This window comes from Mobula hypostoma, chromosome 3 (assembly GCF_963921235.1).
Source record: "Mobula hypostoma chromosome 3, sMobHyp1.1, whole genome shotgun sequence".
NCBI classification, from domain to species: Eukaryota; Metazoa; Chordata; class Chondrichthyes; order Myliobatiformes; family Myliobatidae; genus Mobula; species Mobula hypostoma.
In genome coordinates, this window is record NC_086099.1 from 169183811 (window position 1) to 169201017 (window position 17207).

The 17207-nt window shown below is 43.6% G+C and overlaps 1 protein-coding gene across 1 annotated transcript in view; it reads left to right on the top strand.

The window, feature by feature from the left end:
• kcnh8 (potassium voltage-gated channel, subfamily H (eag-related), member 8) overlaps positions 1 to 17207 on the top strand; it is a 460036-nt gene that overhangs the window by 267108 nt on the left and 175721 nt on the right. Inside the window, exons 4-5 of the mRNA XM_063042495.1 lie at positions 9597 to 9724; positions 14489 to 14732. Of these exons, the coding sequence (XP_062898565.1) occupies positions 9597 to 9724; positions 14489 to 14732 (372 nt within the window). The remainder of the gene's footprint in view (positions 1 to 9596; positions 9725 to 14488; positions 14733 to 17207) is intronic.

Sequence of the window (17207 nt, forward strand, 5' to 3'; positions counted from 1 at the left end):
TATGAGCAACAGCACAATTATTTTACAGCAGGATGGACAAATATCAAGTTGCCTCAACATTGTGAATAAGTATTCCTTCAGTTTACCCCAATGGGAGGTTGCTTTTGACAGAGACACATCATTTACAGCTGTGAATATTTGTCGCAGCCATCAGTTAACTTACAACCTTCTAAATGGTCCCCCTAATCAGCAACAAAGTTGAATTTTTAAAATCGAAAATCAAATGCAGCAAGGCATGTGATCTGGATATTTGTGTTCATTTCATTGAAACTGTATGTTTATTTTTTTAATTATCAATTTAGATACAATAAAAAGTTCATCAAAGTGTTGGAAATATTCTCTGTATGGAGAGTGACATGGAGCTGCACTTCATGTCAATATCACTTCATCAGATCTTTCCCTGAATACATTCCACAGTGAGTACCCTTCCCTTAAATGTTCTTGCTAACATTCCCATTGCTTTACTCCAGCCTAATGAGAAGCTTACTCACTTAGCAAATTACTCCCCTAATCTTCAAATAGCACTTTAGTCTGCTAAAGTGACTAATTCTCATCCCTCCCACCCTTAGCTCTGCTCTACTTAGCCTCTAGTGTACATTTCTTTAATCAATAACTTGGGAATGATTTTAATTTTGATTAAATTTGATGCCTTGATAAGAAGCAAGTAAGTATTAAGAAAATAGCCTGCATACTTAAATAAAGATAGGTAAAGCCAATTTCTGTTTTAATAATGCCATCTTACAAAACTGCATGACGTAATAATAACTATAAATTACAAGAAATATATATTTAAAAAAATAAATTAAATATGCTGTGTAAAAAGGGAAGGGGAAAATAATGAGTTTTATGGGTTCACTGTCCATTCAGGAATCTGATGGTGGAGGGGAAGAAGCTGTTCCTGAAACATTAAGTGTGTGTCTTCGGGCTCCTGTATCTCCTCCTTGATAGTAGCAATGAGAAAAGGGCGTGTCCTGTGTGATGGGGGTCCTTATGATGGACGCCACCTTTCTGAGGTGTCGCCTTGTGAAGGTGACCTGGATACTGGCGAGGCCAGTGCCGATGATGGATCTGGCAGAGTTTGCAACTTTCTGCAGCTTTTTCTGATCCCGTGCAGTGGCCCCTCCATACCAGGTGGTGACGCAACCAGTTAGAATGCTCTCCATGGTACAAGTCTAGAAATTTGTGAGTTTCTCTTGTGACATACAAATTCTCCTCAAACTTGTAATGAAATATAACTGCTGCTGTCCGCCATTTGTAATTGTATCAATATGCTGAGCTCAGGGTAGATCATCAGAGATGTTGACACTGAGGAACTTGAATTTGTTCACCATTTCCACTTCTGATCCCTCAACTTACTGTTCCTGAATTTCATAATCAATTCCTTGGTCTCACTGATGCTGAGTGCCCGGTTGTTGCTGCAACACCACTCAACCGGCTGATCAAATTTGCTCCTTTGTACCTCCTCATCACAATCTGAAAGTCTGCCAACAATAGTCGTGTTATTGGCAATATGGTCATGGGTGCAGAGAGAGGGAGTGGAATAAGCAGATGTCCTTGAAGTGTGCCAGTGTTGATAATCAGCGAGGTGAAAATGTTATTGTGGTCTTCTGGTGAGGAGGTCAAGGAGCTAGTTGCACAGGCAGGTACACAGGCCCAGGTTTTGGAGCTTGTTGGTTAGAACTGAGGGTATGATTGTGTTGAAAGCTGAGAAAATAAGCAAAATAAGCAAATAAGCAGACGTCGGACATACTATGGCTATTGTCCAGGTGATCGAAGGCCAAGTGGAGAGCCAGTGAGTTTGCATCTGTTTGCACCTATTGTGGCAATAGGCAGACTGCAGTGGTTCCAGGTCCTTACTTAGGCAGGAGTCACTTCTAACCATGACTAACCTCCCAAAGCACTGGGCAATAATACATGAGGCAGCTCACCTTGCTCTTCTTGGCCATTGGTATCCAGGGACAAATATAAATCACAAAATAATTGATTGCATAAGTATTCACCTCCTTCAATATGACATACTAAATTATCACTGGTGTAGTTTAATTAGTTAAATGGAGATACATGGGAAACAGTCAGGAGAGGGAAGGGCAAGAGTCAGATACTAGAGAGTACCCCAGTGGCTCTCCCCCTTAACAGTAAGTATTCCTGTTTCAGTACTGTTGGGGGTGGGGAATGGCCTACCTGGGGAAAGCAACAGTGGTCGTGCCTCTGGCACAGAGTCTGGTCCTGTGACTCAGATGGGTAGGGAAAGGAAGAGGATAGCAGCAGTAATAGGGGACTCTATAGTTAGGGGGTCAGACAGGCGATTCTGTGGACACAGGAAGAAACATGGATGATAGTTTGCCTCTCAGCTGCCTGGATCTGGGATGTTTCTGAGCGTGTCCACGATATCCTGAATTGGGAAGGTGTACAGCCAGAGGTCGTGCTACAAAAAGGATGGGTTGCACATGAATCTGCGGAGACCAATATCATGGCAGGGAGGTTTGCTAAGGCTATTGGGGAGAGTTTAAACTAAAACTGCTGGGGGGCGGGGGGAGGTGGGAACCATACTGAAGAGACGGAGGAAGAGGCAGTTGGCTCACAAATAAAGGAAATTTGTAAACAGTGCGAGAGGGAGGATAGGCAAGTGATAGAGAAGGGACACACTCAGACCAATGGTTTGAGATGTGTCTATTTTAGAGCAAGAAGCATCATGAACAAAGCGGATGATCTTAGAGCGTGGATCAGTACTTGGAGCTGTGATGTTGTGGCCATTACAGAGACTTGGATGGCTCAGGGGTAGGAATGGTTACTTAGAATGCCAGGCTTTAGATGTTTCAGAAAGGACAGGGAGGGAGGCGAAAGAGGTGGGGTGTGGCACTGTTGATCAGAGATAGTGTCACCGCTGCAGAGAAGGAGGAAGTCATGAAGGCACTATTTACTGAGTCTCTGTGAGTGGAGGTTAGGAACAAGAGTGGGTCAATAACTCCACTGGGTGATTTCATAGACCACCCAATAGTATCAGGGACATCAAGGAGCAGATAGGGAGACAGATTCTGGAAAAGTGTAATAATAACAGGGTTGTCATCGTGGGAGATTTTAATTTCCCAAATATTGATTTTCATCTCCCTAGAGCAAGCGGATTAGATGGGGTAGAGTTTGTTAGGAGTGTGGAGTATGTAGATAAGCCTACAAGAGGAGAGGCTGTACTTGATCTGGTATTGGGAAATGAACCTGGTCAGGTGTCAGATCTCTCAGTTGGAGAGCATTTTGGAAACAGTGATCACAATTCTATCTCCTTTACCATAGCATTGGAGAGGGATAGGAACAGACAAGTTAGGAAAGCATTTAAATGGAGTAAGGGAAATATGAAGCTATCAAGCAGGAACTTGGAAGCATAAATTGGGAACAGATGTTTTCAGGGAAATGTACGGCAGAAATGTGACAAATGTTCAGTGGATATTTGCGTGGCATTCTACATGGGTACATTCCAATGAGACAGGGAAAGGATGGTAGGGTACAGGAACCATGGTGTACAAAGGTTGTTGAAAATCTAGTCAAGAAGAAAAGAAAAGTTCAAAAAACTAGGTAATGATAGAGATCTAGAAGATTATAAGGCTAGCTGGAAGGATCTTATGAATGAAATTAGGAGAGCCAGAAGGGGTCATGAGAAGGCCTTCGTGAGCAGGATTAAAGAAAACCCCAAGGCATTCAAGTATGTGAAGAGCAAGAGGATAAGACATGAGAGAATAGGACCAATTAAATGTGATAATGGAAAGTGTATATGGAACCGGAGGAGATAGCAGAGGTACTTAATGAATACTTTGCTTCAGTATTCATTATGGAAAAGGATCTTGGCGATTGTAGGGATGACTTACAGCGGACTGAAAAGCTTGAGCATATAAGCATTAAGAAAGAGGATGTGCTGGAGTTTTTGGAAAGCATCAAGTTGGATAAGTCATTGGGACCAGACGAGATATACCCCAGGCTACAGTGACAGGTGAGGGAGGAGATTACTGAGCATCTGGCAATAATCTTTGCATCATCAATAAGGATGGGAGAAGTTCCGGAGGATTGGAGGGTTGCAGATGTTGTTCCCTTATTCAACAAAGGGAGTAGAGGTAATCCAGGAAATTATAGACCAGTGAGTCTTAGTTCAGTGGTTGGTAAGTTGATGGAGAAGATTCTGAGAGGCAGGACTTACAAACATTTGGAGAGGTGTACTATGAGTAGGAAGAGTTAGCATAGCTTTGTCAAGGGCAGGTCGTGCCTTACGAGCCTGATTGAATTTTTTGAGGATGTGACTAAACAAATTGATGAAGGTAGAGCAGTTGATGTAGTGTATATAGATTTCAGCAAGGTATTTGATAAGGTACCCCGTGCAAGACTTACTGAGAAAGTAAAGAGGCATGGGATCCAAGGGGACATTGCTTTGTGGATCCAGTATTTGCTTGCCCACCAAAGGCAAAGAGTGGTTATAGACGGGTCATGTTCTGCATGGGGGTCAGGGACCAGTGGTGTGCCTCAGGGATCTGTTCTGAGACCCCTTCTCTTCGTGATTTTTATAAATGAGGAAGTGGAGGGATGAGTTAGTAAATTTGCTGATGACACAAAGGTTGGGGGTGTTGTGGACAGTGTGGAGGGCTGTCAGAGGTTACAGCAGGACGTCGATGGGATGCAAAACTGGGCTGAGAAGTGACAGATGGAGTTCAACCCAAATACGTGTGAGGTGATTCATTTTGGTAGGTCAAATATGATGGCAGAATATAGTATTAATGGTAAGACTCTTGGCAGTGTAGAGGATCAGAGGGATCTTGGGGTCTGAGTCCAGAGGACATTCAAAGCTGCTGCACAGGTTGACTCTGTGGTTAAGAAGGGATACAGAGCATTGGCCTTCATCAACCATGGGATTGAGCTTAAGAGCCGAGAGGTAATGTTACAGCTATATAGAACCCTGGTCAGACCCCACTTGGAGTACTGTGCTCAGTTCTGGTCATCCAGGAAGGATGTGGAAACTATAGATGTGAAAGTCTCCCTTTTCTCCTTGGGGCGACAGAGGATGAGGGGTGACCTGATAAAGGTGCATAAGATGATGAGAGGCATTGATCATGTGGATAGTCAGAGGATTTTTCCCAGGAATGAAATGGCTAACACGAGAGGGCACTGGTGCTTGGAAGTAGGTTTAGAGGAGATGTCAGGGGAAATTTTTTTCCGCAGAGAGTGGTGAGTGCGTGGAATGGGCTGTTGGCGACGGTGGTGGAGGCTGATACAATAAGGTCTTTTAAGAAACTCCTGGATAGGTACATGGAGCTTAGAAAAATGGAGGGCTATGAGTAACCCTAGGTAATTTCTAAAGTAAGTACATGTTCAGCACAACATTGTGGGCTGAAGGGCCTGTATTATGCAGTAGGTTTTCTATGTTTCTATGTTTCTATGAATCAGAGCAAAGTGGGGTTCAATGGGAACTCCAAGTAAGCTAGCGTTCCTGGTCCAAAGCCAGTAAACCATCAGGGAATCGGGGCTGACAAAGGATTAAATCTATGGGTGAGGAAAGATCAACAAAGATATGTAAACCACATGTTGAATGTGTGAACCCCATTTTGTGGAAAGCTTTAATGCTGTATCAAAGGAGGTTATCGAGCGGGAGAGGTGGTGCACCTCAGCTGACAGTTGGTTTACTCTGTGGCATTTTGTTGCAGTGATAGGGTACAAACAGTACTGAGTGTTGCAACTTCTTATCCATCTTGTACAGGTCAGCAGAGTAAGCTTACCAGCCGGATATGATTCCTTTAAACACTTCTGCTATTTATCTGAGAGAATTTGTGTGGCAGTTAGGTTGTGCTTCAATACATCCCATTACTTGTACCTCCATGTTGGTTTGGGCCCTTCTGTCCATATACCTTCCTCCCTCTTACCCAGTTGTGGCACTTCTCTGCTCTCCTTTCATGAGCCTAAATCTCTTTTTATGTTTCCTTAATCATAATCAGGTTTAATATCGGCAGCATATGTTGTAAAATCTGCTGTTTTGCTGCAGCAGTATAGTTCAATATATAATAATAATGAAAACTACAAATTACAGTGCAAAAATGGAAAAAAAGGAAAAAAAGTGAAGTAGTTTACATGGACTTCAGATGAGTAGAAGGTTTTACTAAAACATTGAGTGTATCTCTTCAGGCTCCTATACCTCGCCCTTGATGGTAGAAATGAGAAGAGGGCATGTCCTGGGTGATGGGGTCCTTAATGATGGATGCAGCCATTTTGAGGCATCGCCTTTAGAAGGTGTCCTCAATGCTGCGGACGCCAATGCCCGTGATGAAGCTGGCTGAACTTGCAACTTCCTGCAACTTTTTCTGATTCTTTTCAGGGGCCCCTCCATTCCAGAAGGTGATGCAACCATTTAGAATGCTCTTCACAGTACATTACAGAAATTTATGAGTGTCTTTGGTGATGTACCAAATCTCCTCAAACTCCTCATGAAATACAGCCATGTTGATTCTTCTTTGTAACAGCATCAATATGTTGTACCCAGGATAGATCTTCAGAGATGTAGACACTCTGGAACTTGAAAATTCTCATCCTTTCCACTGTTGATCCCTCATTAAGGACTGCTGTGTGTTCCCTCGAGTTCCACTTCCTGAAGTCTACACTCAATTCCTTGGTCTTCCTGACATTGAATGCAAGGTTTTGTTGCGAGACAACTCAACCTGCTGATCTACCTCACACCTGCACACCTCCTTGTCTTCATCTGGAATTCTACCAACAGTAGTTGTGTCATCGGCAAATTTATAGATGGCATTTGAACTGTGCCTAGCCACACAGTTGTGGGTGTAGAGAGAGTAGAGCAGTGGACTAAGCACACATCCTTGAGGTGTGCCTGTGTTGATTGTCAGCGAGGAGGAGATGTTATTTCCAATCTGCACAGACTGTGGTCTCCCCATGAGGAAGTCAGGATCCAATTGCAGAGGAAGGTACAGAGACCCAGGCTTTGAAGCTTGTTGATCAATACTGAGGGTACGATGATATGAACGCTGAGCCCACAATGAATCAATAAACAGAAGCCTTACAGAGATATCACTATTGTTCAGCTGGTCCAAGGCCAAGTGGAGAATGAGTAAGATTCCACCTGCTGTAGACCTGTTGTGGCAAGAGGTCCTTGCCTAGGCAGGAGTTGATTCTGGCCATGACCGACATCTCAAACCACTTCATCACAGTAGATGTGAGTGCAAGTGGATGATAGTCACTGAGGCAGCTCACCCTAATCTTCTTGGGCACTGGTTTGATTGTTGCCCTTTTGAAGCAGGCAGAACCACCGACTGCATCAGTGAGAGATTGAAGATGTGTTTAAACACTCCTACTAGGTGGTTGGCACAGGTTTTCATTGCCCTACCAGGTTCACCTTGTGATAGTTCACCCTTTTGAAAGATGTTCTGGAGTTGACCTCTGGACAGAGATCACACAGGTATTCACACAGATGTGGTTTTATTCTCCTTTTCAAAGCATGCATGAAAGGTATTGAGCTCACCTGGAAGTGAAGCATCGCAGCCATTCATGACTTTTGGTTTCACTTTGTAGGAAGTAATGGCCTGTAAAACATACCAGAGCTGGTGTGCATCTGATTCTATCTCCCTAATATACAATTAGCTCATGCACCAGCAATGGTGTAAATAACTCTATATTGTCTACCTTACTGGTTCGAGTCACTGCCTTTGGAGGGTCTGCTGGTTCCAGTTGCTGCCTTTGGAGGGGCTGCTGGTTCCAGTCACTGCTGTTGGAGGGGCTGTTGGTACCAGTTGCTTCTGTTGGACGGGCTTCTGGTTCCAGTTGCTGCCGTTGGAGGGGTTGCTGGTTCCAGTCACTGCTGTTGGAGGGGCTGCTGGTTCGAGTCGCTGCTGTTGGAGGAGCTGCTGGTTCCAGTTGCTGCTGTTGGAGGAGCTGCTGGTTCCAGTTGCCGCTGTTGGACGTGCTGCTGGTTCCAGTCCCTGCCATTGGAGGGGCTGCTGGTTGCAGTTACTGCCATTGGAGGGGCTGCTGGTTCCAGTCACTGCTGCTGGTTCCAGTCACTGCTGCTGGAGGGGCTGCTTTTTCCAGTCACTGCTGCTGGAGGGGCTGCTGGTTCCAGTCACTGCTGCTGGAGGGGCTGCTGGTTCCAGTCACTGCTGCTGAAGGGGCTGCTGTTTCCAGTCCCTGCTGTTGGAGGTGCTGCTGGTTCCAGTCCCTGCCGTTGGAGGGGCTGCTGGTTGCAGTTACTGCCATTGGAGGGGCTGCTGTTTCCAGTCATTGCTGCTGCAGGGGCTGCTGGTTCCAGTCACTGCTGCTGGAGGGGCTGCTGGTTCCAGTCACTGCTGCTGGAGGGGCTGCTGGTTCCAGTCACTGCTGCTGGAGGGGCTGCTGTTTCCAGTCCCTGCTGTTGGAGGTGCTGCTGGTTCCAGTCCCTGCTGTTGGAGGTGCTGCTGGTTCCAGTCCCTGCCGTTGGAGGGGCTGCTGGTTGCAGTTACTGCCATTGGAGGGGCTGCTGTTTCCAGTCCCTGCTGTTGGAGGGGCTGCTGGTTCCAGTCCCTGCTGTTGGAGGGGCTGCTGGTTCCAGTCACTGCTGTTGGAGGGGCTGCTGGTTCCAGTCACTGCTGTTGGAGGGGCTGCTGGTTCCAGTCACTGCTGTTGGAGGGGCTGCTGGTTCCAGTTCCTGCTGTTGGAGGGGCCACTGCTCAGCCGCTGCGTTGGTAGGGCCGCTGGGTCTCGATGCTCTCAGAGATGTTATCAAAATTCTGAGATCTATGGATTGGACTGTAGTTCATATTGACCTCTTACATTTCAATGTTTTTTTTCATGTTCTCGCCAATTCTGTCTTGTTGTGGATTATCAGGCTGGTGCTCTGTTAGTTTTTGTACAAGGGAGGGGTAGGGATGTTTGGGGTTTGTGAGCTTTTGTTTCTTTTTCTTTACATGCGGGGGGTGGGGGATTGATGTCTTCCTTTCAACTACTTATATGGTTTTCTGTACTCTATAGCTCTCTGGAGAAGAGAGAAATTTCAGAGTTGTATTCTGCATACATACATACATTAATAATAAAATGAACCTTTAACCTTTGACCTAACAATACTTCATATTTAATAGGTTAAAATTTCCTGTACTGAATTTGAACATAATTGGGTGATGTGTATCTAACTGTCATTACTTTCCTGACAAATATTTCTTCATATTGTTATCTTTTAGAGGTGGTCAATGCTGTCAAAATCCACATGTTATAAATCTGCATTGGCTGCTAATTCAAAGTTCAAATAAGTTTTGTATCAAGGTACATATATGTCACCATATACTCCCCTTACATTTATTTTCTTGTGGGCATTGACAGTAAATAGAAAAAAAATAGAATTGCACACAACAGGATGAACGACAATCAATGTGCAAAAAAACAACAAATTGCAAATACAAAAAGAAAGGAATAAGTAGATCAATAAATAAATGAAATAATATCAAGAATAGATTTAAGTCTCTTTACATTTTCTCTCTTTTAATACTAGTTGGTTTTTGATGTAAACACACCTGAACATTTGAAGCTGGTTAATGATTTTGTTTTACATGAATTCAGTCTACCAACAATCTGTTTCATTTCATAAGCAGAAAAATACAAGGGAAGAGGAAAAGCCGGAACACACTTCAGTTCAGCTCGTAGGCGCAGCCGGGCTGTTCTTTATCATATCTCTGGCCATCTACAAAAGCGCGAAAAGAACAAATTGAAAATTAATAATGTAAGTATGTGAAGAAATTAGTGAACCTTAACGTATTTTATCAGGTAGTCATATTCTTTATTGTTATTATACATAATACTGAATAGAAACTCCAGAGAAGCATTAATGTATCTGTAGTGCTGATCACTGCAAAGTTTAAGAAGCATAGCATTTTAACTTGTACTCTGCAAAAACATTTGATGGAATTGTCAAATTTAAGTAATGATAGTGCCCAAGGGCTGGAGTAGCTTTCTGCAAACAGTTTACACAGCAACTGTATGTTTAGATCAATTATTAACAGCCAAATCACACCACCTCCTCTCACTGAAACATTTTGAATTTACAAACCTGGCAAATTGTAAATTGAGCTGGCAGGTTAGCTCTCCTGATCTGAGCTAGTTTTGTTTTTGTTGGGTCACTGTTAGGTATACTACCTTAGGAGATGAGATTACCATAGAACAGACAACAGAGTATCCTTTGCTTAAAGTTCATACCTGTTCTTTCAGGTGAACAATGGCTCTTGTGTCCAACTCCAAATCTTCACAACACCACTGCATTTTTCAAGGTTATATGATTTTTATCAGGTCATGTACTCTGAATTTATGACAATTGCAGGATGAGACCAACCGACTAGAAAATAGTATGACAGGATTTTTGAAATCCAGTCCACTAAATTTGTAGTCTCATTTGGTTAGAACTGAAATTTAGAAACTACATGAGCATTCTTTCTCACTCTAGCAAAGGTGAAGCAAATGGCCCTTGGCTAAGGAGATGCACAGTTGTTTTAAACACTGTATGTTTAACTCAGATGTAGATAATCGGATGAGTGTACTCCCTCAAGACCAGCATTTAAATCAAGAGATTTAGAGGGGTCTGGGCCAATAGCAGACAAATGGTATTAGTTCAGTTAGGCAACTTGGTTAGTAGGGAGGAGTTGGGCTGAAGCTGTTCTATGCTGTATAATTCTATGTCTATGACATTTAGAGAGCGCTGTGAAAAATTCTTATCAAACTTTTACCCAAGCTACTGTAATGTCAATTTATAACTACCATCCTAATACTAATTATCGAGCAGGATGATACTTATATATGTAATTCCAAGTTACAAGCATAACCTTCACAGGTGAAATTTGTTACCTGTTACAAATGATGTTTCACATTATCATATAGTCCGAACTCATGATTTACCATTCTTTGAAGTAAATCAATGAAATGTTTAAAAAGGAATAACTGGGATGTAGGCGTATCAAATGCCATGATGGAAAAAAGATATTTTTTGAAGCCCTTCATATACTGAACATGTTTGACACAATTGGTTTCAATTTTTGCTGAAAGAAAATGCATTTTTTATTCTGCCTTAACATCAATAACACAAAACTGATCAATAAGCTTCAAGACCTTGGCCTTAATTCCTCCTTGTGCAATTGGATCCTCAGCTTCCTCACTTGCATACCCTAGTCAGTTCAGATTGGCAACAACATCTCCTCCACAATCTGCATCAGTACAGGTGCACCACAAGGCTGTGTGCTTAGCACCCTGCTCTACTCACTTTACACTTAAAGACTGCGATGCTAAGCACAGCTCAAATGTCAAATTTAAGTTTGCTGACAAAACCACTGTCATTGCCTGAATCAATGGCAGTGACGAATCAGCATATTGGATGGAGATTGAAAACCTGGCTGAGTGGTGCCACAACAACAACCTCAAATTCAATGTCAGCAAGATCGAGAGCAGGTTGTTGAGTTCAGGAGGAAGAAATCAGAGGTTCATGAGCCAGTCCTCAATGGGGGATCAGAGATGGAGAGGGTCAGCAGCTTTATCAATTAAAAAGGGTTCTAGGAGTAAACCTGGCAATTATCGGCCTGTGAGTTTGACGTCAGTGGTGGATAAATTGATGGAAAGTATTCTTAGAGATGGTATATATAATTATCTGGATAGACAGGGTCTGATTAGGAACAGTCAACATGGATTTGTGCGTGGAAGGTCATGTTTGACAAATCTTATTGAATTTTTTGATGTGGTTACTAAGAAAGTTGACGAGGGTAAAACGGTGGATGTTGTCTATATGGACTTCAGAAAGGCCTTTGACAAGGTTCCACACGGAAGGTGAGTTAGGAAGGTTCAATCGTTAGGTATTAATATGGAAGTAGTAAAATGGATTCAGCAGTGGCTAGTTGGGAGAGGCCAGAGAATAGTGCTGGATAACTGTGTGTCAGATTGGGGGACGGTGTGCCTCAAGGATCTGTACTGGGTCCAATGTTGTTTGTAATATATATTAATGATCTAGATGATGGGGTGGTACATTGGATTAGTAGGTATGCAGATGATACTAAGATAGGTGGAGTTGTGGATGATGAGGTAGGTTTTCAAAACTTGCAGAGAGATTTAGGCCAGTTAGAAGAGTGGGCTGAAAGATGGCAGATGGAGTTTAATGCTGAAAAATGTGAGGTGCTACATTTTGGTAGAACTAATCAAAATAGGACATACATGGTAAATGGTAGGGAATTGAAGAATGCTTTAGAACAGAGGGATCTAGGAATAATGGTGCATAGTTCCCTGAAGATGGAATCTCATGTGGATAGGGTGGGGAAGAAAGCTTTTGGTTTGCTGGCCTTTATTAATCAGACCATTGAGTATAGGAGTTGGGATGTAATGTTGAATTTGTTTAAGGCATTGGTAAGGCCAAATCTGGAGTATTGTGTACGGTTCTGGTCACCGAATTATAGGAAAGACGTCAATAAAATTGAGAGTACAGTGGAGGTTTACTAAAATGTTGCCTGGGTTTCATCTCCTAAATTACAGAGAAAGGTTGAACAAGTTAGGTCTTTATTCTTTGGAGCGTAGAAGGTTGAGGGGAGACTTTATAGAGGTGTTTAAAATTATGAGGGGGAATTGATAGAGTTGACGTCGTTAGACTTTTTCCATTGAGAGTGGGGAAGATTCAAACAAGAGGCCATGGATTGAGAATTTGAGGACAGAAGTTTAGGGGTAACATGAGGGGGAACTTCTTTACTCAGAGAATGGTAGCTGTGTGGAATGAGCTTCTAGCAGAAGTGGTTGAGGCAGGTTCTGTGTTGTTGTTTAAAGTTAAATTGGATAGATATATGGACAGGAAAGGAATAGAGGGTTGTGGGCTGAGTGCAGGTCGGTGGGAATAGGATAGGGTAAGAGTTCGGCATGGACTAGAAGGGCCAAGATGGCCTGCTTCTGTGCTGTAATTGTTATATGGTTATATGGTTATTTTGGAGGATCTGTCCTGGGCCCAGTATATGTGCAATTACAAAGAAAGAACAACAGCACATCTACTGCCTTAGAAGTTTGCAAAGATTCGGCATGCTATCTAAAACTTCAACAAACGTCAATAGATGTATGGTAGAGAGTATATTGACTGGTTGCACGATGGCCTGGTATGGAAACACCAATGCCATTGAATGAAAAATCCTACACAAAAACAGGAAAACAGATTATTATCTGAATGGTGGCCGATTAGGAAAAGGGGAGGTGCAACGAGATCTGGGTGTCATTATACACCAGTCATTGAAAGTTGGCATGCAGGTACAGCAGGCGGTGAAAAAGGCGAATGGTATGCTGGCATTCATAGCAAGAGGATTCAAGTACAGGAGCAGGGAGGGACTACTGCAGTTGTACAAGGCCTTGGTGAGACCACACCTGGAGTATTGTGTGCAGTTTTGGTCCCCCAATCTGAGGAAAGACATCCTTGCCATACAGCGAGTCCAAAGGAGGTTCACCAGATTGATTCCTGGGATGGCAGGACTTTCATATGATGAAAGACTGGATGAATTAGGCTTATACTCGTTGGAATTTAGAAGATTGAGGGGGGATCTGATTGAAATGTATAAAATCCTAAAGGGATTGGACAGGCTGGATGCAGGAAGATTGTTCCCGATATTGGGGAAGTCCAGAATGAGGATAAAGGGGAAGTCTTTTAGGACCGAGATTAGGAAAAACTTCTTCACACAGAGAGTGGTGAATCTGTGGAATTCTCTGCCACAGGAAACAGTTGAGGGCAGTTCATTGGCTATATTTAAGAGGGAGTTAGATATGGCCCTTGTGGCTAAAGGGATCAGGGAGTAGGGAGGGAAGGCTGGTGCAGGGTTCTGAGTTGGATGATCAGCCATGATCATACTGAATGGTGGTGCAGGCTCGAAGGGCCGAATGGCCTACTCCTGCATCTATTTTCTATGTTTCTATGTTTCTATATGGAGTGCTGTCACAGGAAAGCAGCACCCATCATCAGGGATCCCTGCCACCCAGGTCATACTCGCTTCTTACTGCTGTCATCAGGAAGAAAGTACAGGAGCCTCAGGACCAACACCACCAGATTCAGGAACAGTTATTACTCCTCAACCATCAAACTAAAGGGGATAAATTCACTCAACTTCACTTGCCCCATCACTGAACTGTTCCCATAATATATAGGTTTACTTTCAAGGACTCATGTTCTCAATATTTATTGCTTTTTTTTTCTTTCATATTTGCTCAATTTGTTCTCTTTTACACCTTGGTTATTTGTCTGTCCTGTTGGATGCAGATTTACTGTGTATGACCGCAAGAAAATAATCTCAGGGTTGTACATATATGGTGACATATATGTACTTTGATAATAAATTTACTTTGAACCTTGACCAAGGAATTGATAAGTGATCGCTATTATGTTGGTGAGAAAATGGAAACTGTTGTCATTCGGTTAATAATATCATAATATGTAAAATGGGCAGTCTGAAATTGTATACTTAACAAATGTTATTATCTTGTTCCTCGGCAGAATGTGTTCAGAAACAAACCAGCTCTACCAGAATACAAGGTTGCAGATGCAAAAAAGTCAAAATTCATCCTTTTGCATTACAGCACTTCTAAAGCATTGTGGGACTGGCTAATATTATTAGCAACGTTTTATGTTGCCGTGACTGTGCCGTATAATGTCTGTTTTATTGGAAATGATGAAAACTTGCCTTCAGCAAGAAGCACAACAGTTAGTGACATTGCAGTGGAAATCCTGTTCATCATTGGTAAGCGTTCAATGATCTTCTTGTTCTTCAACTCAGTTTATAGTCAGATTGTATTCATATACTGAAAATAAGAAAAATGCTGAGGATGCTGGAAATCAGAATAAAAATCAGTAACTTAATGCTAAATTAACACTGCTCCTTTACAGTTTCTGTCTAAATCATTAATTTTCTTTCCCGGAACGTAGACCAAGGTAAGCCGGGAGTGTTGCCGTCACTGTGCTCAGCCAGGCCTTGCAAGACTGGAATGAAAGGAAGGGAGTTAACTATAATTACAATGAAACCCTAATTGACTAGAATGGGTGCATTCTCATGTGCATGATTTCCAATTTCTTCCAGTTGCCCAGCAGTGAGAGCGCCCAGACTCCACGGCAGTGTCCATGGTTGTGACAGGTCTCCCCGACCTACGTGCACCTCCCAAGGTGTCAGAGGCCTGTGCCTGCTAGAAGTCCTGGATAAGAAACTTGTCCAGAATGTTTCAAGCAGGAACCAAAGAATGTTCCTCTGGGCCATTCCCTTCCCAATCAACAAGGAACTGGACACTGCTCCGCATCCAGTGAGATGCCAGTGAAATTGGACCAACTGTTCAACAACAGGGACTCCCACGTCAGTCTCCTGGTCAGGGAAGGGTGGTTACTGGAATCCCTTTTGATATTCAAAGGGAGACGTGCCAGTGGAGGATGACTGGAGGTTATTGTGAGCAATTCTGCCCAGACAAGTTGGAACTTCCAGGTTGTGTTGTTGGAAGAGACAAGGAAATGCAGGGTTGTCTCCAGCTCCTGATTCACTCTTTCAGTCTGGGTGTTAGATTGGGGGGTGAAAACCTGTTGAGAGGCTGGCTGTGCTCCCAAAAGATAACAGAAAACCTTCCAAAACCAGAAAGTGAACTGTTGTCCTCAGAGTGTATGTTTTTTAAGAGACTCCTGGACAGGTACATGGAGCTCAGAAAAATAGAGGACTATGAGTAACCCTAGGTAATTTCTAAGGTAAGGACATGTTCGGCACAGCTTTGTGGGCCGAAGGGCCTGTGTTGTGCCATAGGTTTTCTGTGTTTCTATGTCCTGAGGGAAGCCGTACAGACTGAACACATGCTGAACCATGAGTGTGGCAGTTTCATGAGCTGATGGGCGCTTGGAGAGGGCAGTGAAGTAGGCTGCTTTAGAGAACCAGCCAACCTCCAGCTAACAGCATGGTAGTGTTCCCATCGGATGGTGGCAGACCAGTGATGAAATCCGCTGACGGGTGCAACGGAGGCGAAGAAGCACAGGCAGTGGGTAGAACACACCATCTGCGCACTGACGTGATGTCTTGTTCTGGGCAGACAGAGACAACTTCCTGGGCATCTTGGGATATAGATAGCCACCAAAATTGTCTCTTTATGAATTCAAGGTCATTTGAATCCTCGATGGCCAACCAGACTAGAAGAGTGACCCCACTCCAACACTCAGGGTTGCCGGGATGGACAGCCGGTTGGGAGGTCCCACACCTGGGCATGGACCTGAATGTTGGACAGCCCTCACCTGTTTCTATTCCCCAGATCATCAGAGCAGTAAAACCAATGCGGGGAAAGATGGGCTCTGGATTGGTGTTACCCTCAAAGATGTCAAACTGGCAGGAGAAAGCATCAGCCTCGGTATTCTTGATGCCAGGATGGTAGGTGAGAGTGAACTTAAGCGAGGTGAAGTAAAGAACACAATGAGCTTGATGGGAGTTGAGACCGTTAGTGTCACGAATGCAGGAGAAGTTCTTCTGATCTGTCCTTATCTGCACTGCTCCATCCAGCCAGAGACAGCATGCTCCAGGGCCTTCTTGATAGCCACAAGTTCTCGGTTCCCAGCATCATAAATACAATCTGCAGGAGTCAATGTTGGGAAAGAAAAGCACAAGGTGCAGCCGATTATCTACCGAAGAGGGCTGGGAGAGCACAGTTCCAATGGCGACACTAAATGCATCAGTCTGGATGAAGAATGGATAAGATAGGTCTGTATATTGCAAATCAGGGCAGTGGTGAAGCTTCACTTTAGCTCCAAGAATGCCTGGTCTGCTTCACTTGTCCTTTGGAATTCTGCAGAAGTCCTCTTGGTGGGTATGTTTATGAGAGCCACATTGGAGCTGAAGTTTCTGATCAAGCAGCGATAAAAATTTGCATCCACATGAAGTGCCTCACCTGTTTGACCGTAGATGGTTTGGGCCGTTCTGTGACTACCTGAATTTTACATTGGAACACTGGGGAAGGAAACAACAGGAATTCTGCAGATGCTGGAAATTCAAGCAACATACATCAAAGTTGCTGGTGAACGCAGCAGGCCAAGCAGCATCTATAGGAAGAGGTGCAGTCGACGTTTCAGGCCGAGACCCTTCGTCAGGACTAACTGAAGGAAGAGTGAGTAAGGGATTTGAAAGTTGGAGGGGGAGGGGGAGATCCAAAATGATAGGAGAAGACAGGAGGGGGAGGGATGGAGCCGAGAGCTGGACAGG